Here is a 26,593-nt window from a genome sequence, read left to right as displayed (position 1 = left end):
ACTCATATCATTACATTTTTGTGTGTATGCATGAAACAACAGCACACCACCATTATCACCATGCATATCTTGTGACACTCTACAATTTCAGCAATATAAGACAACATAATGCAAGATTTGTAGAACTCTAATTTAACTTTTATTTTTAGATTATTATACTTTTTTTTCTTTTGATTTGTTTTGTAGCAACAGTGTAATATAAAATACATATCCCAAACAAGTGGTAAAAATATTCACCACTTGCTTGGCATACTAACCCTTTAGTAGTCTATAAAAAGCATTAATGCCTTACTAAGAATAGATTATATTTAAAAGACACATACATGTCTTAAACCTGGATTATATACCATTGGCCAGCAGATGAGGGGTGGGGGTTGGGGGTAGGGCGACTCCAATGGATTCAAAGAAAAATCTAAGCTGGCTCTTTTATACACTCTATACAAAAGAGACTGTCTTTGTAATAGAAACAAAGTGTAAACTAAGCTAACACAAGCACAGAACAGATCGTATATGAAGAGAGAGAAATATTAGGATTTACTGAAAAATCTATATTCTTTTTCTGATCACAGGATCCAACCAATGGCTACTACAATGTCCGTGCTACAACCCATGACGAGGCGCGCCCCCAGTCCCGGGTCGTCCACTACCAGGGAGAGTTTCGCTCTCCAAACCCAAGCAGCGGACCAGCAGGAGCCACTTCCAGCGGACCCTCTGCGTCTGCCAGCGGTGCAGTTCCCCCCAGTGCGGTGCCGGGCTCAAGAGCTGGCTGCTACGACCCCCGTCCACCATCCAGGATGTCCCATTCTACTTATGCCCAATTCAACACATTCTCCAGGGCAGCACAAAGCCAGCAAGCCCCTGCTAATCCAACTCTTCAGTCACCCGGAGAATACCCTGGAGACTGTGGCCTGCTGGACAGCACCACCCAACTGGCTTATGACAACTACGGATACCCTTCCCAGTATCCCAGCTACCGCATGGGCTTTGCTCCACCCATAGAGGAAGGGCCAGCCTATGAGATGTACCCAACGGGACAAGGGACAGGGCCAGGTCCGGGGCCAGGACCAGGACCAGGACCAGGACCAGGACCTGGACCTGGACCAGGACCAGGACCAGGACCACAAAGTCCTGAAACAGGGCTGGGAAAGTATGGAAGCTCCACTCGCTTCTCATACTCCTCTCCACCTTCTGACTATTCGCAGAGACACACACAACGAATGCAGACTCATGTGTGAGAAAGTGGTATACAGGCTTTTTGGATTTGCTTTTTACAGGAGCAGTACTTATTACACAGAAACATAAAAAAAATCTTTGAAATCTTCAAAAAATGCCCTCATATCTATACATATACACCTAAGAATCTGTTTTCTGTTTTCATCCTAACCACTGCATGGTATTCGGCTAATTTTCTGAGTTGATAAAACACCCAGCAGTTAGCAGCATCGCATATTGTACGGTTCACAGCAATACATGCAACACATGCACAGCGATATTCATACACATCTAAGAAGATCTTCTGTCTGCAATGTTTATGCTCCAATAAAAACAACAGCGAGAGCCACAATCAAGAGAAAACAGACAAAAAGACAAGAAGAGCACTTTGAAGACACGATGAAGAAGAGGAGCTTAGGGGATGCCGAGTGATCCTTTCTCTTTCAGCAATTCTCATCTTGCTCTTGGACTGTTTTCTTCCATCACATGGTCCTGCCGCCCCATCTCTGTAAATAACCGCACATGGAGATTAGGGTCATTTTAAAGATGTTTCCTTGTACAAAACTATACATTGTGATGCAGTACACTGACCTACAGCAAACCCCTCTGCTAGTCACACGTTTTACATTTAGTGACTCTAACAAATTGCAGAACACACACGTGCAGACACACACACACACAGATCTCTACAAGCCTATTTGTTTCTATGTATTGCATCAATGGGGCAGCTTGGACTAATAGTATATGTGGCACTTTTTGACTCCCCTTTCCTCACTAAAACTCACCCAATTGCCATTCCTTACAAGATCTACCTTGATTTAAATGGGACAAAGCTTCTTAAGGTGAGTGACCAGAGTGCCAGTGCTTATGTGCCAACACATACGAACTATTAAGACGTGTCTTCTTTTTGTAAAGCGTGGACAATGAGGTGCTCTGGATGATGAGATTTTGTACATGCCACATCTAAGATGACCGGAGCGGTAGCAAGCGTTTCTATGCTCCTTCACCCCATCTTTCATTTTTATCATCATGATTCATTTCTATACATTTCACTCAAGGTCAATGCTATAAATGGTTTTTGTGAAACGAGGTGGGAGTGCTTTTTCATTAAATGAATTTCTGCAATTTGTACAAAAAATACCTCCCCTATCCTCAGTGTCAAAAACGTATGTGTTTCTATCACTTGCACAGTAGAATAGATTTTTTTTCCATATTTATACGGAACGGTATTGAAAAAAAAAAAAAAAAAACGGCATTCAGAAACATTTTATAGTATTTTTATAAGGAGTTGTGGACCAAAGGTTCAGCGTTTTGGGTGACACTCACTTTTTAATGTGTATGTGGCATCGTATTGGAAACGTTCCTTTACAAAGAGATGGATGGTGTTTTTAAAGTGGATGTTGTAGACTTAAATTAGAAAAAACATGAAGAGCTTCACTTCAGAATGATGAATATCCAGCAAAGGCAAATGTCTTTGATGGATATCTTTGTTTGGTGTGAAGCTCTTTCTTTGACTTCCAGTCTTCTGACTGGACTGCCTTTTTCAAATGTTGACGACATTCAATTGAAATGGATGGAGAAGAAGCAGCTGCTCAGGTTGAGCTGTGCTGTAAACTTTGCAAGCAAAGAGAAGGTTCAAACATATCAAAGTGAAAGTACAGAGGATTCTATCTAGCTCATATGGTACTTTGTACATTTGAAGTATGTGTAAGTATGCTGGTTTCCTCACTGCAGCAGGAATTTGGTGGTATGTTATGTCCGAGATTTTTCCCATTATGTTGTGTCAGCTTTTGATGCATGTGATTGACCTTTAACCCCTATGATCAGCATTTAAAACGTTGCTCCTCTAAAGTAATGTCGCTGAATAGCTGTTTGGCCATTTGCAATGATTATCACACTAATGTTGTTACAATTTGCACACTTTGTTACTGAGATTTGGTTGGATTGCTTCACCGTATAACTTCAAAACTTCACCTTCTGGTGACGTGTTTGTTGATTAGATGCAGCAGCATCAGTCTTCACTATATACTGACCTTTAGCTTATAAGGTTCATCGGCTGATCTCCATTTTTATTGCTCACAAAAGATTAAGACAGTTCACATTTTTAGCAACTCTTGGGAATTGTACCTTTTACTAAGAGCACATACTGTACTGTGTATACTTTACTGGACAGACACAGTTAAGAGAGAGCAGAAGCAATAAAGTTTCACCCACTTGTACCTTTATTCTACAGCAGTTAAAATCTGAGAACAGATAATAGTGGTGTTTTAAAATAAGACCCCAGGCTGCAAAGGGAAGCCTGAAATCTCAGCATCTCCAGAGGTAATCACTGAGTGTATCAGCCGCCCTATCAACCCCTCTCGGTATATTATGGTAATTGTGTGCTAAGGGGCTGTAAAAAATGTATTTATTGCCTCTGTTTTGAATAAACACAGAGAAATGAAACCACAGACACACCGTTTCTGATTAGAACATCAGATTGAACCTTGTAGCTCCAAGGTCACTATATAAACCTTTTCAGAGAAAAGAATGGCAGGTGGAGCAGCCTTTTAAATTTATATGGTTATCACAGCCTTGGTATTGCATACTATTACCTCTTTACAACCCTTTTACAGAGTTGTAGCTGCGCAGTATTTTGCATCTGACATACAATGTCATTACGACCTTGTGTAGAAGGAGTACATTTGACACAGAGGAGGTACTGAGGCCAACAAATACATGGCCAGGCCATCCAGGTACTTAGTTTTTACCTCTTTACTGTTTACGGTTTGTTGACAGTGGGGACATATGAATATGTAAAAGACACCACAGATGCCAAAAATGCAGACCATGTGTTTAGATTTGGTTCAGCAACGAAAAGATGTGTGATTTGGAAGAGAAGAGGTGTTTACCCCACTGGGTTGTTATTTTATGTCCTTTTCCCCCCTTTTCCATATGTACCTGTCACTGCAATGTGTACTGATGCTCTTATGTAGAAGGAGTATTCTACTCTCTCCCCCATGTCATATTAATTGCCACCTACAAGCTTCCAAATTTAGAGGACGAACCTGTCTTTTCATGGAAAAAAAAATCATCGCAGCATAGCTTTCTTCCAAGATTACAACATATGGGGTCGGTATATCTATCTTGCTTGCATAAATGTTTGTATGTCGGGTGTCTTTTTTAGAGAATATATAGCTTCATGAGCTCATGACATTCATCCATTGTTAAATTATTCCATAATCATGTTTCTTTTCGAGAAAATCAGTATTTTATTTTTTTTCTATTACTTTATAGTGATTCATCACCACTGTAGTTGAAAGCGTGTGATTTAACTTTTAAAGACAGTACTTTATTTTATGTTGTATGCATCAGATAGACGGGTTCTAATTAAACAACCCAGTGAAAAGTGAGCAGGGTTTTGTGCATCCATGGCCAAAACGACTGCCCAGCCAGGCCACAAATAGCCAAAATTCTGCCTCAACTAGGCCAACGCAGGCTATATTCAGGCCAGACCAACAGCTAACTGCTCTGTTCCATGCTGTGCTGTGCTGTGACAGGCCCGGCCAACAGTGACTGAAGTGGCTCGGTGTCCATTTTTACCTTTTGGAGTTTCCAGTGAGTGCCAGAAGACTGTGCAAAAAATGAACTGAGCAGAAAAACAAATGCAACAGCCATTTGTGTTTATTGTGTTTATGTAAGCTCATATGTGATTGTGAGTGTGTGTGGGAGTGCGTGTGTTTTGGCTACATGTAACCCAAGTGTGTTTTCATGTCATCTGAAATATGTGGGAACCACTGGGCTTTAAAAATTAGGGTTTGACTGATATTTTCAGCAAATATAATAGCGATCAAACAGTTGTGTTGTCACCTGCTGGCATGATGGAGATCACTCCTGACCACAGCTAGGCTACACAAAGAAAATGTAATATTTAACAGTTAAATGAATATTTGAAAATATTTTTTGCAACCCTACTACTGCATAATACTGTGTATACTCTGTAATCTAGTTTATATCCAACCTCATCTGAGATCAAAATGGTACTGGTATTCTAAGGTGATGTGCTTTAGTTGTTTCATTAACCTGTAATAGTGTCATAATTTAATCACCGATGGCAGATTAAAAATTTTCAGTCCATGCGCAAAGTTCAAATGGAAGCTAATCCTATGAGAAATAAACCTTCTGTGTTAAATGACAATGACACAAAGGGACACAGAGCAGTACAGTACACAGCAAATAACTTTGGGTGAAGGAAGAAGTCAGTTTGTGTAGAAGTCTATGGAGAAATAGCCCCAGCACCTATTATCTATGACTTCAATTAACACTTTGCTGATGACTTTATCGGCTCTGTCAATCATTCCAACTCTTACTAACACAACATGATGTTCACTTTATAAGTTATGGTCTCAGAGTAGAGTATGTTTTCTAAGGCAGGCTGTCCTGACTTTCAAGCTGCAGCATCCTTTGATTTTGCTGCCAGATTCACTTCTGCTCATGACGTCGGGACCCCAAGAAGTTGACTGAGAAAACACTCAAAGCTGTCAAAGCAAGTCACAGTTGATAAAACCATTTCCCATATGCAATATTTAATGAAGAGCAGTGAATGGAGCTCATCAGCAAAAATAATTGTCAACATCTGCTTCTGGACAAAAAAAGACCACATTTTATTCTAGTGTTCACACACACAGTATCATTCAGAATTAACGTGAAACACAAATAAAACTCTGTTAATGGATGTTGATTGGCCAAATAACGATTTGAAACAGGAAATCCTATTATTGCAACACACTTTCAAAGTATTGTTAAGTCAAAACAGAAAGGCACACAACTCTGTTACATTTGGTTGCTTACATTAAATTTTAAAAAGTGTAAAGGTTGATGCTATTAGGGTAATGTTAGCTGCTGTGACCTGATCCAAACTTCTGTAACTGAATTGAATGGCTGAGAATTCTGAGTGGCCTTGAGCAAACAATATCATCATTTAACCTCACATAATGTGCCCTGTTAGAATAGGAAGGGTTAATTTTCAGGCTTGTTGCGCTTCGATTGGTGCTAAAATTTTAAGGATTCTAAAATACTTCAAAATGTGTATTTTGACTTTCTTAATACTTACAAAGTTCCATGTAAACAATGTATATGTGGCACTTTGGGAAAAATGAACAGTGCTCTTTGTGACCTTTCAAACAATATATCAGTCAAACCCTAGTGAAAAGCTGAACAGCTGGTAAAACAGACTGAAGGAGACGTGGCATATAGCCTATGGAAACGAGGAAGAAGCTGAACTGGTCCACTTGTCCCTCATCCAGCTGCTGAGCTTGTCTGTTCTCCGAAACAGCTGCACGAGCGAATACGATTAACTGATGTTCTGCTTGATATCTTAAAGCATATGATGACAATGATCGGTACAGTGAAATGAAGGTGTACACCGCGACAAAAGAGGGACAGCCTGTGTGCTTAAGTAAGCATATATTCTCCATAATCCTTTTATTTTTGTTTTTTTAAATATCCCTATATATTGTTCACATGTGTATTATGTTCTTGTTGGGTTCTTTGTTTATCCTTTTGTCAAGAAAAGAAACTGTAAACATGTAAGCAAAACATACAAGATATTATTGAAATGTTCTTTTATTTTCATGGTTTTTGTTTATTTCAGTTTTTCTTTCAAATTCTATGTAATTATTTTTTCACAGTATTAAAAAAAATAAATAAAAGAAGACACGGTTTCATAAGAACATTGGTAAAAGCTCCTTTTATTTATGCTATCAAAACCCAATTTTCAGAGAGCTTATTTTATAAAATTATATTTTGTTCATTTTGTAAATGAGACTCTGGGATGGGGCTAAAAATACTTTAAATGTAGTTTGTGCACCTTGTGTGCTGTTGTTTATTTAGGTCATACTCACACTGGCAGTATACAGCACTCAAACAGTTGTTTTGACAGTTTCTCATGTCAAGCAGACTGGAGTGAAAAGTAAGTAAGTGTGTCTATGTATAGCACACAAGCAAGAGTGATAGTGTTTACCTGAGTGCGAGGGAGACAGTGGAGCACAGTGCACAAAGCCAAAACAAACATCTGCTGAGTCTTAGTCACTCCTCTCATTTAAAACTCATTTCAGGGTGTCTCCTGAAATGAGTCTTCCCTTCCTCTTCCCTTGCTTCATTTTGTCATTCTGTGTATCTCCTCTCCCTGATTCTCATTATCGTTTTAAATCTTCTCTCTCCCTCTTGCAGTTTAGATCTCCCTCCATTCCTTTCAGTGTCTGTTTTTCTCTCCATTTGCTTCGACTTGTCACTCCTTCTCACAGATAATATTCTTCTAATTTTCTCTCAACACCTTTCCTTTCACCTGACATTAGTCCTCCTCTGCTCTCCTCTTTCTCTCTCCTCAAACCATCTTGTCCCTTTCTCATCTCTCTAGCATCCTTTGATCTCCTGCTCTTTCACCTGTCCTCTTTCATTTTCATCCTACCACTATGCCATCGCCCTCCCTCTTTTTCAGATTTTGCTATAGCTTCAGTTCTCCTTTCATATCTGCTGTTTTATCCTCTTTATCCTTATCTGCCATCTCTCTTAATTGCTTCTTAATTTTTCTCTAAGTCTCACAAGTCTAGTCTTTATCAGTTTTTCAACTCTTACATCTCGTCTTATACTTATCAGTCCTTCTTTAAATCTCCTTTCTCATCCACCTATGTCTCATTTTTTCTCTTCAGCGGCATCTTCACTATTTTTTCCACTAATGACAAGAAAAATGAGTGAAGTGTTGGCAGAGAAAAAAAGCAAAGCTCTGTCAGGGTAAAGGCAGACAAGGACAGGAGACAGACAGAGCATTAAAGCTTTCCTTTGCTTAGTATGTACTATGATTATTGCCTGCTCTCCTCTACCGTTTTCATTGAGGAGTAATGTCTGGAATAACCTTCAGCATTGCACTCCCGACTCCAGTGTGGACCCCCTTCACTCCTCCCTCACCAGCACTTCCATTTTATCCTCTTGTTCCCATTCGAAGCGACCGTTGTATGGATTATGGCCCCTCTCATGCTTGGCACCGCACTCACTGCTTGAGATATATTATCATATTAGTGGCGAATGATGTAATGCATTTCAAGACATTTGTCCTTCGCACACCCTCTGTCCCTTCGCAGATGATGTCACGGGCTTTGTGTCTGGAGGCAGAGAAGTTGTCAAGTGCACTCTGGGTTTTCGCTTGGTGCTGTCGCCATCTAGTGGCACTAAAGCCGATTGCGGTGGTGAGTGAAGAGGAAGGCATGGGGAGTAAATTAGGATGTGGGCAATTATTTATTACTGAAGCAGAGGATAATGTGACTCATAATGGATGTCCTTGGTGTGACTGTACTAATGTGGTCTGTTGGGCCAGGGACAGAAGGGAAGAGACAGACACTTTGGATGTGAGTTGATTACAAATTAGAGTTTGACCGACTGGTTTTGGAGCCTCCTGCCAATGACTTGTTGATAGCACACATGTTAGACCAATAATCAAGATGTTTTAAATTCATTTCCATATATAAAAATATATTTGGTTTTCAATTTAAACCAAAAAAAATGTATACATAGCATTTCCCACTACATAAAGAAGTCTATGAGAAACTGACCCTAATGCAACCTTGATTTATAGTCTCAGTTAAAACGTTCCTAATGAGTTTACTGGGCTGAGTTCTATGTAAGAGAGCATTATGTTCATTTTGTAAATTATGGCCCCATTTAGAGTAAACTAAACATTAAAGAAGGCTATGCTTACATTTGTGGCTACTTATGTGACTGATAAATCCTTACTGTGTGAGCATGGAGTGTCTTATATATCCCCAGCATATCTATCCATTGTCATATTTGGTTTCAAGGAACCACTGAAGGGCCAGAATGACGAAAATATCAAGGCTTCAAATTTCATTCTTTCAGCCTGTATTCTGTTTTTTTTCCCCTTTGGTGAAACATTTCCCAAATTTAAACATATTTTGTGGTAATTTGATTTAAAAGGTTCATTAAACAACATGCAACATGTTAGAATAAAGAGTAAAGGGAGGCTTAATCTGATGGCTTTGTTCTATTTTTCAGAATTTTGCTTCAGGTTAAAAGATTTTAAACTGGGCTCAAGACAAAGTTTTAAGATCAAGGACTCACCTCATTGCCCTTGGCTTTACAAGCTGGTATAGTGGTTAATTTGTGAATATTCCCAAATAAATGCAAATGGTTCATTAATTTAACACAAAATAGATAAATAAATAAATAAAATCTGCTCCACAGTCAGTAAGCCTGGAGCATTGGACAGCTAAGGGCTGTTGCCCAATTTGCTCCTTTGTTAATTCAGCCTTGACGTAATCCCAACACTGCATCCGTCCTGTGTTATGTCAAAACTGTTCTGCACCGGCTTTTACTCATTAAGCAGTAAATCCTGAGTTTTGTCACCTGGCTCTGAATTATTAACGAGTGGATGAAGGTGCACGATGCATGCAAAGAGCACTGGGTGAAGCTCAGGCAATTTTATTTCACTCCAATGACCTTGTTTAAATTTTTATGTATGTTGTTTTGCTACCAAATACATAATGCAGAGGTGGAACAAATTTATATCGATTTCTTTTCTGAGTTAAAAAAAGATAATGCTTTTTGGAATATAATTACTCTCCACAGGTTGTTTCCCGCCTAATCTCAAGTAAAATAAAGTAAGAATTAGCAAGAAAAGTAAGAAAAAAGGTAAGTAAAAAAGAGCAGGACAAGCACACATAAAAAAGGATCTTCAGTCATTGCATTTAGCTGACGCTCCCTCTCAGTGAAGAATATTATTAGCATTACAAGGTGAAATACAATATCAAATAATTAAAATATGGAGTAAATCAGACACAAATATATTAAGTGGATCAAAATGAAGACTTGTAGCTTCATATAAATCGCTGTTGTGTTGCAGAAGCAGATATATACTGTACATAACATAACAACATAATTTATCAGGATTTAGATAATGATCCAAGCTGCATCGTCTCCCTGTTTGAATATGGATTATTTCAGTCTTGGTCTAACAATCCCTGGCTCATTAGTGAAAACTGATGGCAGTCTCTCCTTCCTCTGTGCAAATTATGCTAAAGCCTCCTCTTTCACAGAGCATTTAAAAATGCAGAGATGCATCGAATCAAGCTATAAACTGACCACTACGCCAATGCCTGGATTTGATTTTCCGTTGATTTCAATTTTATTAGGCCTTTATCTGAACTACTTCCTTCAAAATCATATGAAAAGACAGAAAACCACTTTACACGTGTAAAACATTTAAACTCGGCAGATCCGAACACTGCTCTTCTTTTCGATGGAAAGCTTCATGCTGGCATTGCTACCTGCAATGATGAATCAAGAGATTTGTTCTTAGGCTTCGTGGGTATGAGGTCTGTGGATTGAGGATTGGGAAAGATTATGACTGGCTCGTAAGTCATCAAAATGCAGATGATGCATCACAACAAAAGCTGTGATTGTTTGTTTGATAGCACTGGTTTCTTTTCACTCAGTTCTCATTGTTAATCAGAGCAAAGAGATTCACAGTGGAGTTCTCAAAGGAAAGCCTTTATGCACTGTAAACACTGTCAGATGCTATGATATCCAAAAGTACATAACATGAGAAACCAGAGCTAACATTAAACCAAGGCAGCTTTTTAATCTGCTTCACATGAATTTAGAGAAATATTATGGAATTATAATATAGAATGGGGCTTAAAACTACTTAAATATTGTTTTAAAAAAGCTGAATTCTTGAGTACATTGTTTTCATAGAAGTGGCTGAGGATTACTCTACTAATGACAGTGTAGAATTTACTTTGAGGAGGAGGAAGGTGTCACTTAAAACAGAGGTGTGATGATTGGCAGGTCGATGTTACATGATTGTGTTACATGAGAACTGATTAGTAGTTTAGATTAGATAATTAGATTAAACTTTATTAATCCCTTGGGTGGGTTCCTCCAGGTAATTCAGTTTCCAGTAGCACAGCGCTGACAGAAGTTGCATGTTACAGATACAATAAAGGGGAATGAGAATAAGGATATAAGCATAAATATGCCATATATACACATATATAAATACAGAATATATAGTATGGATAAATAGGAATACCAGTGGATTGCACATTTGAGTGAGTATATTGCACAGTGATTATTGCACAGTCGAATATAAGAAAAAATATTGTGAATATTGCACAGAGAAAAAAAGTACTACAGCTCAGTTGTTCCCACCCTCCTTTGTCCCCCTGTTTCCCCTCCCTCTCTCCTCCAATGAGGAGTTAAACAGTCTGATAGCGTGTGGGACAAAGGAGTTTTTAAGTCTGTTGGTTCTTGACTTTGGGAGAAGCAACCTGTCGCTGAATAGGCTCCGCTGATTATTTACGACCGTGTGCAGAGGATGCCCAGCATTGTCCATAATGTCCAGCAGTTTCTTTAGTGTCCTTTTCTCTGCCACTGTCACCAGAGTGTCCAGCTTCATGCCGACCACAGAGCCAGCCTTCCTGATTAGTTTTTCCAGCCTGGATGAGTCCTTCTTTGCTGTGCTGCTCCCCGAGCACACCACAGCATAGAAAAGTACTCCTGCAACCACAGACTGGTAAAACATCCTCAGGAGCTTCTTGCAGATGTTAAAAGACCTCAGCTTTCTGAGGAAGTACAGTCTGCTTTGGCCTTTTTTTTTATGAAGGAGCTGCGTGTTGCATGACCAGCCAGTTTGTTGTCCACCCACAGCCCGAGGTACTTGTACGTGTTGACCACCTCCACTTCCTCTCCCGCTATCTGAACTGGCAGTGGATCTGGTCTGGACCTCCCAAAGTCAACAACCAGTTCCTTTGTCTTTGAGGTGTTGAGTTGCAGGTGGTTTGTGTGACTCCATGTGATAAAGTTCCCCACCAGACTCCTGTACTCCTCTTCCGGGTCATCCTGGATACACCACATGATGGCCGTGTTGTCCGCCAACTTCTGAATATAGCCTAATTCAGAGTTGTAGCAGAAGTCAGAGGTGTACAGGGTGAAGAGAAGAGGGGACAGCACAGTTCCTTGTGGTGCTGTGCTGCTGACCACAGTGTCAGACGTGATGTCCTTCAGCCTGAAGTACTGTGGTCTGATATCAGGGAATATCAGGCTTCTCGTGTGGCTGGTCGACCACACGAGCAGCGACCTGAACCGAAACCATAGAAAATGCAGAACATGAGGAAAGACGAGGAGAAAAAAAGAACTCCACCCAGACTGAGCTCAAACAGGGAGATCAGTTTGAGAACAGTGTACATGTGTATGTGTGCGTGTGAGTGTGTGTGTGTGTTCCGTGTTCAGCCGAGAGAAAGTGTCCCTTCACCCGGTTAGGCAAAAGTCAACAATCTTCGGTCGATGCGGGTGCATGAGGAGGGAGAGAGTCACAAAAAACAGGTCCGAGCCAGAACTCTGGTATCATGGTTCCGAATTGGTAGATGTCGTTCAATGTCCTCCATTGAGAGTGTCACCAGACACACAACGCAACCGACCATCGAGTATCTGGCAGCAAACGTCTCCGCAGGACAATCGGGCCTTCCCCCTCCCAGGAGTTTGTCAGTTTCGTAAAGGGACCAGTTGATCAAATCCATAATTCTTTTTTAGGTTTTTAGAGAACAAGTCTGGGAGATTCTCTTAGGGTTAGAGAATAGGTGAGACTATACAAGACATGAGAAACCAAGCAGGAAAGATAAGGGAGAGGGAGAGGGAAAAAGTGCAACCGCCTCCATCAAGAGCCAAGAGTAGCGGCTCCCCAAATCCAGCAGCACATGCCTTTAGCATCCTAGGACACACCTTGTCTTGGCTTGCTGCCTTCCTGGAGCGAAGTTTCCTCAGTTGTCTCCTGACCTAGGATAAGTTAATTGATTAATCTAAATTGCTCATAGGTGTGAATGTGAGTGCCAGTGGTTGTCTGTCTCTATGCGTTAGCCCTGTGACAGACTAGCGACCTAACCAGTGTGTACCCTGCCTCTCGCCCTGTGACAGCTGGGATCAGCTCCAGCGCCCCTGCAACCCTGAAAAGGATAAGCGGAAGCAAATAGATGGATGGATGGATGTTTAAGAGACAAGTGTTTCTTAAATCCCACAAATTTACCTTTAAAAAGAACATTTGTTAGGTCTTTAAAATGTGTGTCTGTAACAGTGAATATATCTGTCTGAATACTAGTTATTTCTACACTATGAAAACAATTAGTTATTGCCAGTATCACTGGTGATGCCCATCACTGGTAGACTGGTGGGCAGGCTAAACCATTTGGCAGAAATATCATTGCAGCAACACAAAATGTTCCTCAGTACTTTGTGTGGCTCCCACGTGCTCGTATCAATGTCTGACAGCATTGGTGAAACTCTTACTGTGACAACGGTAAGAAAAAACAGACAAAGGGATAAAATGTCAATGGCCTCCACCTGTAAAACCATTACTTTTTTGTTGGTTCTGTCATGTAATCTGTCTGTCATCTGTCTGTAATGTAGTTATCAGTGAAGAAAATGACTGGCTTCTATAAGAAACTTGAAGTCATAACTTTTTTATATGGCTCTGTTTTTTTCAGTTTATACATTGCAAAGACATCATCAATATGATTTTAAAATTTTAGAAAGAGGACTGAAACAAAAGAATCGATGTTTGTTGATCCTGACGAAACGGTTTTCTTCTTCTGAGATTTTATGTTGAAAGCAAACAAAAGAAGTGTTTTTGATTCCTGTTCAAGAAAGCAGGTTTAAGGTGTTTCCTCAGTCAGTGGGTCAACTAATAACTACACAGTTCTTGACAAAAAAGACAAACCTATCAGTCTCTGATATCTCAGAAGTTACCACTTCTGCTTTGATCACTGTCTTCTTTGTATTATTGTGAATGTTTATGAAATAGTAAAAATATAAATAACTAGTGGCACCATAATTTAACATTGTTTAAAGTTCATTTAACATTCAAAGTAACCTAAGAATGGAAAAAGGGGTGTAAAAATATATCTGAAATTAGAATTGGTTATGGTTGCGTGAATTAAAAAGTAACCAAATATATCAAACACGTGGTAAAAGAATATTCAATACAACATGCTGCCAATTTTTGTCCTAAAAATCATGTCTCATTCAAATTCAAATATAAAACTGTTCTGTAAACCAAATGTTTTAGTTGCTACCGACAGAATTGAAGCAGTGAAACAAGGAATTGACAGGAAGTTCATAAATAACAGCTGTGAGATGGAGCCTGGCCTTGTGGCTCTGTGGAAAAACTTCATGGTTTCACTTCTTGGTTATAGAAAGCTTGAGACTCAACAACATTTTTCTTTTTGATTAAACAATGTTAACACTTATAGAAACAATTGACGCTTCTTTTTTGTCAGTTCAGTTTTTCTGAAACTGAACACTAATGGTGTTCAGTTTCAGAAAAACTGAACACCAAGGCAAAACTCACGAAAGAGGAAACCTTTAATTGTATTTTATTCCATTACTGGAAACACATATGTACTAAAACTTTGTTATTTTATTACATGCTGTCTGTATATTGAAATACAATCGTGATATCGTAAAGACTCTTTTAAGACAGAATAATTTTGCAAATGCTTTTGTTGAAAGACAATCATATAGATTGTTTCATGATACTTTGTGAGAAAATTATGGAAAAAACACAAAACTATGTAAATCTTGTTGTGACAGCTGAATTCAGCTGAAATTCAGATCCATTTGAATATGTAACAAGGTTGCAAACTGAAGTAAGGCAAAAGCAAGCTTGTCTGCTGTTCTGCTTATTTCTCTTTCTCACACTGTGAAAAGATGCAACTTCCTTTTTCTTGGATTACACGTCTGTTTTTTCGTGGAAGCATTTTTGCTTAACATATAAAACCTAAAGAATGTTCCATACTAAAGAGGAATTTGGTATCACTGCAAATGCAGTGAATGGAATCTTACCTTAACTGTAAGGATTACACTTGAGTTTTATATGTTAAAAAGCAAATAGTCTGAAACAATTTCAGCCATCATGTTGATATCTTTCTGTAGCTCATGGGGAAAGTTAAAACGCTGAGCAATAACAATAAGACTTTTTTATTCTGTTGAATTCTAAATGTTTTACTAATAATTAACTAATAATAAATTCTTAATGTCTCCATCATAAGTTTGGCCCTTCAGATAAAATGGGGACCTGTTCCTTTTAACTGTGTCAAAGGAAACTTTCTAAACCTGTGAATAGATCTGGGAAATGTTTTTGTTTGCTTTTGGTTATTTACCTCTCATTACAAGATGTGCTTGATATCTTTGTGATTGTGATTTTCCACAACGTCTCAAATGTCAAAGCTTTAATTAATGCATTGTTTGTGCATTAAAGCAAAATGTTAATTCATGTACATGAATGGAGTTTCAGATAAATGAATGCAATTTCATGCACAAAATCAAGCAATAAAACAGGGTTTGGAAACTTGATGACAAAGTGTCTTGTGTTTATTTTTGCCCTATAAGACTGCAGCCAGTAGTTGTGAAAGAAACAAAAGTGAAACAGTTGTAACACTGTTGTCCTTTCATTCGTTCACAGTTCCACATTTTGGAGTCAAATAAGTCAGAGATTCAACCATGTCTTTTGTTGTGATACTGGCACTGCTGTTCTGTTCTGAGACACTCGGTAGGAAACTTTCTAATTAAATGTAAATATCAGTGTGATTTATAACTTGTTCATTTAATAGAGCATCGGGGCAGAACTGACTATGCACATGGTTAACCTATAATATAGGTCCTATATGAACGTGGAATTGAAGTGGTATGGAAGAAGAGATATTGTTTTTATCTGTTTTTACTTCATTGTTTGAAGTCTAAAAGTAGATTTGTTAGGATACATGATGCTATGGGGCGCCGTCTGTAAAGTGAAACATGCTGAAATTAACGGCAACATTTTTCCACATTTAGCTCAAAACCTTACAAAAACATGTTGTTGTTTTTTACAACATTTAGTAAAATATTTGTAACATTTTATATTTAAAACACAATTTTAAATGTTAAATCTAAACATTAAATGTTGAATCTGAATATTATATTTAAATCTTTCTTAACTCAGGTTGCAAATCTAATATGAAAGTTCACTCACGTACTGTATGTGGGCCATAAACACTGACAAGATCTATTCAGTAACTAGTCAGTACATTAGTACCAGTACCAAATTTGTTATATGGAGTCTTAAATAAAGAAATTTAACAGCCATGTACTTTTTTCCTAGTATACACAACATTGAAGATGGAAGTTCTTAAAATTATTTTAAATTCTTTTCATATGAATTCTAAAGTTAAGTAATTTTAGAAGATTCACGGACTATATACCTATTGTGTTTGATTTGTACAGTACTGTCATATTTACTGTTTAAAAGGGTCATACTCTGTGTTTGGAGAGGAGGATAATATAACGCATGATCTTGTGGAAGCTGACTTTGATATTAATGACTGGACTGCAATTACAAATCTAAGCGACTCTGAAGACTATTTTGATTATGGTGACTGGGAGGAAGCAGGTATGTTAGATATGTTAATAATTGAAACCAATGCTAGACTGCTGCAATATTACTAAAACCTTGCATGTCTTATATCCACCTCCAGATCCTTTGACTCCAGTTAACCTGACACTGGACTCCGTGTTCAACAGCTCATACTCCTGCAACCTTACTGTGAGCTGTAGTACAAATTACTTTGACATCATCAGCATTTTTAAATGTGATAGCAAAACCTGCTATCAAGAGGGAGGAGAGCAAACAGAGGAAAGGTGGTGGGCCACTGCTTTTCTTCATGTCTACCTGTCAGATGGATCCATCATATGTAACCATAGCAATACAGTAAATTGGACCAAGGACATGATAGAGATTGATCGTTTTTGTCCTCAAAATGCTGGTAAGTCAGATAAGCAAATAAACAGTTTTCTGATAAAATTTCCCAGCTTGGAAACTGACTGTAAGCCTAAAAACATTTGTATAATATGGAAACATGCGATACATCATTGATCTGCATGTGTGAAAAACAAACTAAAGAACCAGTAATTTATTTTAAAATATCATTATAACTGACTAGTCAGTGAATAGTAACTTGCTTTTTTGATTTAGCTTTAATGTGTTAGATATATGGTTTTAATATATGGTTTATTACAGACTGTAAAACACATATAATGACAATTACATTTTGAATCAAATGGTCTCCACATCTAGTGAGAGGTATTACTGGTTTTATTCTTTCCCAATGTGCTGTAAAGTCAAAGTCTGCTTTTTCTTTGTGTTTCAGGTTCTGAGAGTTTCTCTGACGGTGTCTCCATCTGTAAGGTGAAGACAGTCGTGTTCTCTGTTGGTCTGATCATCATGTTCTTTGCTGTCATCAGTGTTCACCTCATAGAGAAACTTCAGACGCAAAACTAAACAAGTAGTTCTCTGTGACCAGTTTCACAGATCACACAAAAAAACTTTCATTAACACCAAAGCAGCTGAAACAGATTAACAACCCCCCTGCTGCTTAACTGATGACATCACTATCCTAAGTGTTTAATTGACTGGATATTTAGAAAGGAAGACATGTGGCAATGGGCTGCATGTGGTTGCCTGCTCACCCACTGAACTAAACTGGCACCCAAATTTAGTTTTTTACTAGTTTAATGAAAAAAAAAAAATTAATACTGGCTTTAATGTAAAATAAGCAAATTTTTCATATTCTGTTAGGGAAATTAATGAGTGACACAGTTTGGATCTGTTTTGATTTTTTTTTGTGGGGGGGGCGGCTTTTGTTTGTGTTGCAGGTTGTGAGTCTTTATCATCTGTGTGGTGAAGATAGTCGTATTCACATTTGGTCTGATCATCGTGTTGCTTGTCAGCACTGTAGAGAAATGTAAGAAAGAAAGATAGACAGTGCAAACTTTAAGCTAGAACTTTTTTTGAAGGGATCTGTGTTTTGTTTAATTTATACAGTGCAAAGAGATCATCAATATCATTTTAAAATTTTAGGAATTTGCAAATGTTTTATGAGGAATGCAATACATGTTTTAAAACCTCTAAAAGAAAATTCACTCATCACATTTTCATTTTACACATTTGAAAGTCAACGCAAATTTGCTTCAAAAGAACTCCACAAAGCAGCTAACATAAATGTGCTAATTATTTTTGATGAAATAATCAAAAGTCAAGACTCTGCATCACATTGTGAATAAATGCTTGTTAATCCTGATAAAGCTGTTTTCTGAGTTTTTATATTGAAAGCAAGTCTAAGGAGCTTGCAAAGAAAAGCGTCTGGACTTCTTTAAGTTGCTTGAAGGCATTTCACCTCTCATCTGAGAAGCTTCTTCAGTTCTAAGGGTCAAATGGTGGAGAGTCCCAGATTTAAACCCAGTGGGAGTTTCCCTCCAAAGAGGCACAAAGGACCCCCTGATGATCCTCTACCTAATCACATGAGCCAAGGTGCGAAAACAGGTGTGGGTCACAATCAGCCAGGGTTTCAGGTGAGCTCATTGTGAAACCTGGCCCCACCCTATCATGTGATTTGAAAGCAAACCAAAAGTATATATGATTCCTTTTCCCGAAAGCAGGTTTAAGGTTTTTCTTCAGTGTGAGGGGATCAACTAATAACTAAACTGTTCTAATCCCCAAAATAAAAAAAATAAAAAATAATAATAATTCAGCTAGTGAACATGCCCATCTTAAACTAATTTAAAACCATCAAGGACAAAGACAAACATTTCAGTCTCTGTTATCTCAAAAGTTACCACGACTGCTTTGTAGTGTCTGTAGTGTCCTAAAAATCATGTCTCATTCAAATTCACATATCAAACTGTTTCGTTAACTAAGTGTTTTAGTCGCTACTGACATAATTGAAGCAGTGAAACAAGGAATTGACAGGAAGTCAAAGTTTCAAAGTTCAAAGTTTCAAAGTTCATAAATACCAGAGCTGTGAGAAGAAACCCGGCCCTGTGGCTCTGTGGAAACACTTCATGGCTTCATATCTTGGTTATAGAAAACTTGAGATTCAACAACATTTTTCTTTTTGATTAAATGATGATGATAAATGAGTAAATGTTAACATTTATAGAAATAATTAATGCTTCCTTGTGTCAGTTCAGTTTTTCTCAAACTGAACACTAAGGCAAAACTCGCAAACAAAGAGTTTGCAAAGAGCAAACCTTTTATTGTATTTTATTCTATGACTGGAAACACATGTACTAAAACTGTGTTTTTCATTACATACTGTCTGTATATTGAACAACAATCATTATATCATTCAGATTCTTTTAAGACAGAATGATATTGCAAATGCTTTTGTTGAAAGACAATCATATAGGTTGTCTGACATTTTGGGAGAAAATTATGAAAAAAACAAAATGATGTAAAAATTGTTTTAACAGCTGAAATTCAGATCAATTTGAATATGTAACAAGGTTGGGGTGCAAACTGAAGTATGGCAAAAACAAGCTTTTCTGCTGTTCTGCTAATTGTAATTCTCTTTCTTGTTCTCCATCTGTGAAAAGATGCTACTTCCTTCATTGGGAAATTTAAAATGCTGGGTAATAATAGTAATAATTTTTTATTCTTTGGAATTCTAAATCCATCTATCTAGCTTCTGCTTATCCGTGGCAGGGTCATGGGGGCAGCGGCCTAAGCAGAGAAGCCCAGACCTCCCTCTCCCCAGCCACCTCCTCCAGCTTATCCGGGGGACATCAAGGCGTTCCCAGGCCAGCAAACAACATTTGGATAACATCCACACATGCAAAACATCATTGATCTGCATGTGTGAAAAAGAACTAAGAGACCAGTAAATTATTAAACAATGTATAAGTGACTATTCAGTGAAAAGTAACTTGCTATTTTTGGTAAAGCTTTAGTGTGTTCAATATATGGTGCATTGTTACAGACAGTAAAACATATACAATGACAATTACATTGTGAATCAAATGGTATCTACATCCAGTGACAGGTATTACTGGTTTTATCTTATCTTATCCTGTATGGTGAAGACAGTCGTGTTTTCTGTTGGTCTAATTATCGTGGTGTCTGCTGTCATCAGTGTTCACCTCATCAAATGCAAAACTAAAGAAAAATCTATGCATAAAACTGTTCATGTACCTTTACATGCAGTCCACAGGGCATGTATGATTAGCTATCAATAAAGTCCACCAAATGCTTTATTTATGAATAGAACTTCTTTTTGCTGATGTTAAAATGCTTTTTAGGATTTCTTCCTAGGAAAAATAGTGTTTGGGAGGCTAAGCAGCTTTTTGACTTTTGAATGTTTGGTTTATATCACTCTTGATTCTAGACATATTGCCTGTTTGCCATTTATTCCTGGTGTCTATGATTTATATTTTATTCCAGCATAGTTGGTGTGCAGCACCTTTAATTTAGTTGTAAATGTACAATAAATATTCTATTCTATTCTATTCTATTCTATTCTATTCTATTCTATGTGTTTCTTTGATATCACCAGCAGGGGGCAGTGGATTACCTGTGTTTTTGTGTTATTTTAATGTTTGTTGATCTTGTGGGACCAGCACCCCAATACAGGAAGGCTGGATTGGCTTTGTGTTTAAAAAATCCTCATCTCTGATCCTATGGTTCTTACCCAGTAGGCAATGCAAAGCTAAAATAAAACATGATGGATGAGGATACTTGCCCAGTTTGAACTAGCTCTAACCCACCTAGTCTGATAAAAATCGGAGCCCGAGTAGCCTTGCCTTCCCTTATCTATCAGCCACACATATTATGGCGGGTCCTCTCTAGATCAGTGCATTTGTCATATGACTGGGTTTATTTTAGTGGCCTAAACAGTTAGGCCTATAAGACCTAACCTATAAGAGCTATTTACAATAACATGGATTTATACTCAGATATCTACCTTTACTGTTTCACAAAGAGAAAGGGAATGTCCACATTTTAGACTTAAGTTGCAGGATAGTTTATTAAGGGAATTCAAAAGGGGCAAAACAAAAACAAGATTCAGAGAAATCTAAAAAGCTGGACACAGAACTAAAAGAAAGTAATTTGCTTTTACTGAAATTAAAGTGAGCTAAAAATGGTATTCAAAAAGCTCACAAAAATAACATTTGTTTTGTTTATTAACTTTTCATGTACATATGCATTCAAAACCTTTTTTTTAGAAAAAGGTTGAACTTTATTTTCAGACTTTATCAACATATTCAAATAAGTGTAAAAAGGGCAATGAAGTACATTCATGTGTTCACTTTCGCAATGAAAGAATGTGCGGTTTCAATAGGACAAATGTGACAGTGCTCCAGGTTTAACAATGTGCTGCTGTTGTTGGTGTAAAACATTTCATGTTGTACATTGGAGCTATGAAAGCCAGAGAGTTTACATTGCCTTCCTTTATCATACTGACACTGTTGCTCTGCACTGAGACACCAGGTAAGAAATGTTATGTCTAAATAACCAGAAAGCAGTTTAGGATTTTTTTTAAAAATCCTAAACTGCTTTTAAAAATTTCAGTCTAAGTGAAAACTGTGATAATTTTGATATTAATGTGGATGGGTTTGTATCATTTCTTCTGTGCAAATTTACAAAATGATTAATAATGCTTGAAAATATATTTCTTATATACTTATATACTTATGTGTTTGTACAGAAGGGAAAGGATGTACTTCTTGGTGTGAAGGAAGATGAAATTCCAAAATATTTGTTTATTTTTCAATGGACATTTAAGGTTGACAAAAGTTTAATGACATTTTCACTTGGTAGAGAACCAACAGTCACTGATGATTACTCTGGAAGGATTGAGAAGTTTTCTGTGAGAAATCACTCTGTGAAACTGAAGAATCTTCAAGAGGCAGACAGTGGAGTTTATACTGCACAAGTGATAGGGCCTCAAGCTAACTGCCAACTTTATGCAGACGATGCAGTTATAGGCAAGGCAAGGCAAGGCAAGTTTATTTGTATAGCACAATTCAACAACAAGGTGATTCAAAGTGCTTTACAGAGACATTAGAAACAAAAACAAATAAAAAGCATGATTTAAAATTGATTAAAACAAGCAGACAGACAAACTAACTAATTAACAAACAAACAAACAAAACAGTATATAAAATCAAAACAGATAAAATCAGAACAATAGATAAAATCAGTAGTTAGAATGTACGTTTTGAAATTTAAGCTTAAAAGTGTGGATTTGGTGCTTTATTCAAATGCAGCTGAGAACAGGTGAGTCTTCAACCTGGATTTAAATAAACTGAGTGTTTCAGCTGATCTGAGGCTTTCTGGGAGTTTGTTCCAGATATATGGAGCATAAAAGCTGAATGCAGCTTCTCCGTGTCTGGTTCTGACTCTGGGAACTGATAAAAGACCGGATCCAGATGACCTGAGGGACCTGGAAGGTTCATACTGGGTCAGGAGGTCACTGATGTATTTTGGTCCTAAACCATTCAGAGCTTTATAGACCAGCATCAGAACTTTAAAGTCTATCCTCTGACGGACAGGCAGCCAGTGTAAAGACCTCAGAGCTGGACTGATGTGGTCCACTTTTTTGGTCTTAGTGAGGACTCGAGCAGCAGAGTTCTGAAAGAGCTGTAGTTGTCTGACTGATTTTTTAGGTAGACCTGTAAAGATGCTGTTACAGTAATCAAGCCTACTAAAGATGAATGCATGGACTAGTTTTTCCAGGTCCTGTTGAGACATCAGATCTTTTATCCTTGATATATTCTTGAGGTGATAGTAAGCTGATTTTGTTATTGTCTTAATATGTTTTTATAAGTTTAGGTCTGCATCCATCACTACACCCAAATTTCTCGCCTGGTTTGTGGTTTTTAGGTGTATAGATTGAAGTTCTCTGGTGACCTGTGATCGTTTTTCTTTGGCGCCAAAGACTATTACTTCAGTTTTGTTTTTGTTTAGCTGGAGAAAATTGTGGCACAACCAGTCATTAATTTCCTCAATGCATTTACCAAGAGCCTGTACAGGGCCTCGGTCTCCTGGTGACATTGTGATATATATTTGTGTGTCATCTGCATAGCTATGATAGTTTATTTTGTTGTTCTTTATAATCTGTGCCAGTGGGAGCATGTAAATGTTAAACAGAGGGGGTCCCAAGATGGAACCTTGGGGAACTCCACATGTGATACTTGTCTGCTCAGATGTGAAGTTACCTATTGATACAAAGTATTTCCTGTTTTCTAAGTATGTTTTGAACCAGTTTAGTACAGTTCCTGAAAGACCTGCCCAGTTCTCCAGTCGTTTGAGTAATATGTTGTGGTCAACTGTATCAAATGCTGAACTGAGATCCAGTAAAACTAAGACTGACATTTTTCCACTGTCTGTATTCAGACACATGTCATTAAACACTTTGGTCAGAGCAGTTTCAGTGCTGTGGTTCTGTCTAAAACCTGACTGGAAGGCATTATAGCAGTTATTCTGTTTTAAGAAGTAATTGAGCTGTTGAGAAACTGCTTTTTCAGTGATCTTACTTAAAAATGGGAGATTTGAGATCGGCCTGTAGTTGTTCATTTGTGTCTTGTCAAGATTGTCCTTTTTCAGTATAGGTTTTATTACAGCAGTTTTTAGTGATTCTGGAAACACACCTGACATTAAAGAAAAGTTGACGATCTGTAACAGGTCTGACTCTAAAGTCTTTGAGACCTTTTTGAAGAAACTTGTTGGCAGGACATCTAAACAGCAAGAGGAGGAGTTCAGTTGACCTAAGATGTCCTCCAGGTCTTTGCTGTTAATAGGGTGAAACTGTTTTATGGTGTTTAAACAGTTTTTCGGTGGACACAGTACATAGTCTGGATCTGCTGTTGATGTACCAATTGCTTGTCTAATCTTTTGGATTTTTTCTGTGAAGAATTTGGCAAAGTCATTGCAGGCCATGGTTGAATGAAGTTCAGCTGCCACTGGCACAGGAGGGTTTGTTAGCCTGTCAACTGTAGAAAATAAGACCCGAGCATTGTGACTGTTTTTAATGATGATGTCAGAGAAGTAGGACACGTACCAGCTAAGTCACCTGGCGTAGCAGCAGACACCTTAACCGTACATCTAAATGATGTCCAAAAATGGCTGGAACAAAATCATCTTGTACTGAATTTAAAAAAAAAACTGTTTCTATGTGTTTTTCTATTAGGAAACAAAGTTCATCTGATGATTTTAAAATCAAGTTAGGGAACGAAGAAATAAAGGAGGTCAAAGATTTTAAGTTTTTAGGAATAATTTTAGATTCACATCTTAAATTTGACAAGCATGTAAAGAAGATTTCTAAGACGGTCAAGGCTAATCTGAATTGTTTTAAGTTAATTCGGCACTATATACCCACTTCAGCAGCTCAGTTATTTATGCATTCCATGATATCCTCTCGTTTTTCATATTGTATGACAGTTTGCACCCAAGCAGCACCATCTACAATTCAGCCTGTGGTGTCCTTATATAACCAATCTTTAAAAATAATGGATAAAAAATCTGTTCAGTGGCATCACTGTCACATTTTAAAGAAATATAATCTACTTAGTTTTAGGAGTTTTAATCATTTGTGTTTTCTTAAATTAGTTTTTAAATGTATAAATAGGATGGCCCCAGAGTGTCTCAATAGATACATCCAGAGACAAGATAGTAATCGTTTTACTAGGAGCAAGGTGAACGGCAACTGCAAGATATTATATCGCAGATCTACATTTGGTCAGTCAGCTTTTTCCATAAAGGCTTGCCATCTGTGGAACACAATTTCAACCGAAATCAAATTGATCACAGACATCAAATCCTTTACACTGAAGGTTAAAGTTTGGTTAAAGGGAAATCAGAGATGCAGTCATTTTAACTAATGATTTTAATTTTATTTTAAATTATTGTCTGTTAATTGTAATTGTATTTATGATGTAATTTGGTTTTATGAAAATGTATTTTTTTTATTGTAAAATGTACCTATTTTGATTGTAAGCCCAACAAGGGACAATTGTTGAAAATTAGCAATAGCTATAAACTTATGTGCGTTACATTAGTTTCATGTTTTGTACTTGGACTATGTTAAACTGCACTGTCCCTTTTAAATAAAATAAATAATAAAATAAATACAGTAATATTAACTGAATACAACATCACGGTTCAAGGTAAGTATTGCAACTTGTCAGACACTGATGGAGAGTAACCACTGATGTGTATTTTACATTAAACACCTCCTTCCCCCTCAGATCCAGTGTCACCGGTCGACCTGACTGTCAATTCTGTGTCCACCAGCTCAGACTCGTGTAACCTCACTGTGACCTGCAGCACAAAGCATGCTCACATCAGCAGCATTTTTACATGTGACACCACAACCTGCTATCAGGAAGGAGGAGAGAAATCAGAGGTTACAACCTCAGGTGCTTCTCTCCATGTTTACCTGTCAAATCTATCAGTCATCTGTGACCATAGCAACCAGGTCAGCTGGACCAGAGACATGAAGAACATTGAACATCTTTGTGCACTACTGGCTGGTAAGACTGAAAGAGAAAATGTTGATGATGATCATTTAGATGTTTTTCTTAAAATAACACTTCTTTCATTTAAAGAAATTAATTATTGACGTGACCTTCTCACACCAAGAGTGAAATATAACTTCACAGAAAGAGAATTAATATTTTTCTGGATGCTATTTTATTGTTTTTGACCACTAGTTTAAGAGTAAAGCAAGCAAATAAAGTTATTTGTATACCTGCTTTGCACATTGTCGGTCTATAAAAAAGACAAAACAATCACTACTAGTCAAATTCTGTAAGAGAAATTAATTGTTCTTTACATCTGATTGACTCAGAGTTTAATCTGTTTTTATATTTAAGGTCTTTTGATTATTTTTTTGTTTGTTTGTTTGTTTTACATTTTCTTTGTGTTGCAGGTTGTGGGAGTCTCTGTGATGGTATATCTGTCTGTGTGGTAAAGACGGTTGTTTTCTCTGTGCATCTAATCATCATGGTGTTTGCTGTCATCAGTGTCCACATCACAGAGAAAGTTGAAAGGCAAAAAATAAATAGTGCATCAATTACACCGTACATATAGTTCACAGCCTTCTTTTTTAAAAAACGTCTTCTCTAACCACTTGTATCCTGTTTCATTGTTTGTAATTTGTTGCATATGCTGTATAAAACCCATATATATGCTCTGAGTGTTGTTCATTCCCTATGCTACAAAAATATAAATATGATTTAGGAATTTTGAAAACAAGACTTTGGAAGTATTTTATGATAAAGTTTTACAGTTTTACAGACTAGAATTTACTTATATTCACTCATCATTTGATAATTTTATACTAAATGTAAAATTAATTAAAGTGCATACATAGTACATATAAACATGGTCACGTCAAAATGGGTCAAAAAAGATATTTGTGATAAAAGTGCTAAATAATTTATAAAAAATAAAGGTTATGTATCACTTTTTAAAGAAATTGTGTTTTTAACGTTTTTTCTTAAATACAAGTTTCTTCTCTCTTGGATC

At 37.4% G+C, this 26,593-nt stretch overlaps 3 protein-coding genes across 4 annotated transcripts in view; all 3 read left to right on the top strand.

Annotated features, from left to right (window-relative positions):
* Positions 1 to 6,923, top strand: part of kirrel1b (kirre like nephrin family adhesion molecule 1b) — an 84,424-nt gene extending 77,501 nt beyond the window's left edge. For both annotated transcript variants that reach the window (XM_084911525.1, XM_084911526.1), the window contains exon 15: positions 570 to 6,923. In XM_084911525.1, coding sequence (XP_084767651.1) covers positions 570 to 1,235 — 666 coding nt within the window. In that variant the 3' untranslated portion in view covers positions 1,236 to 6,923. The remainder of the gene's footprint in view (positions 1 to 569) is intronic.
* Positions 6,924 to 15,721: 8,798 nt separating this feature from the next.
* LOC146368032 (uncharacterized) lies at positions 15,722 to 18,503 on the top strand. The gene is made up of 4 exons (XM_084913099.1): positions 15,722 to 15,805; positions 16,541 to 16,681; positions 16,767 to 17,054; positions 17,439 to 18,503. Exons 1-4 carry the CDS (start codon positions 15,757 to 15,759, stop codon positions 17,567 to 17,569), a joined length of 609 nt encoding a protein of 202 aa, XP_084769225.1. The 5' UTR covers positions 15,722 to 15,756; the 3' UTR covers positions 17,570 to 18,503.
* Positions 18,504 to 21,719: 3,216 nt separating this feature from the next.
* Positions 21,720 to 26,155, top strand: LOC146368031 (uncharacterized). The gene is made up of 5 exons (XM_084912741.1): positions 21,720 to 22,006; positions 22,045 to 22,055; positions 25,198 to 25,230; positions 25,312 to 25,596; positions 25,995 to 26,155. The coding sequence occupies exons 1-5, from the start codon at positions 21,720 to 21,722 to the stop codon at positions 26,153 to 26,155; spliced, it is 777 nt and encodes a 258-aa protein (XP_084768867.1).
* Positions 26,156 to 26,593: the final 438 nt, after the last annotated feature.

This window comes from Perissodus microlepis, chromosome 18 (assembly GCF_051167445.1).
Source record: "Perissodus microlepis isolate ML-2025 ecotype Zambia chromosome 18, ASM5116744v1, whole genome shotgun sequence".
Lineage (NCBI taxonomy): Eukaryota > Metazoa > Chordata > Actinopteri > Cichliformes > Cichlidae > Perissodus > Perissodus microlepis.
This window is presented reverse-complemented; position numbering and strand designations above follow the sequence as displayed.

Coding starts and splice junctions, on each gene's coding strand:
- LOC146368032 (XM_084913099.1), top strand. CDS start 15,757: ATGTCTTTTGTTGTGATACTGGCACTGCTGTTCTGTTCTGAGACACTC. Junction 15,806..16,540: donor GTTCTGTTCTGAGACACTCG/GTAGGAAACTTT, acceptor ACTGTTTAAAAG/GGTCATACTCTGTGTTTGGA. Junction 16,682..16,766: donor TGGTGACTGGGAGGAAGCAG/GTATGTTAGATA, acceptor ATCCACCTCCAG/ATCCTTTGACTCCAGTTAAC.
- LOC146368031 (XM_084912741.1), top strand. CDS start 21,720: ATGCTTGAAAATATATTTCTTATATACTTATATACTTATGTGTTTGTA. Junction 25,231..25,311: donor ATACAACATCACGGTTCAAG/GTAAGTATTGCA, acceptor CTTCCCCCTCAG/ATCCAGTGTCACCGGTCGAC. Junction 25,597..25,994: donor TCTTTGTGCACTACTGGCTG/GTAAGACTGAAA, acceptor TTTGTGTTGCAG/GTTGTGGGAGTCTCTGTGAT.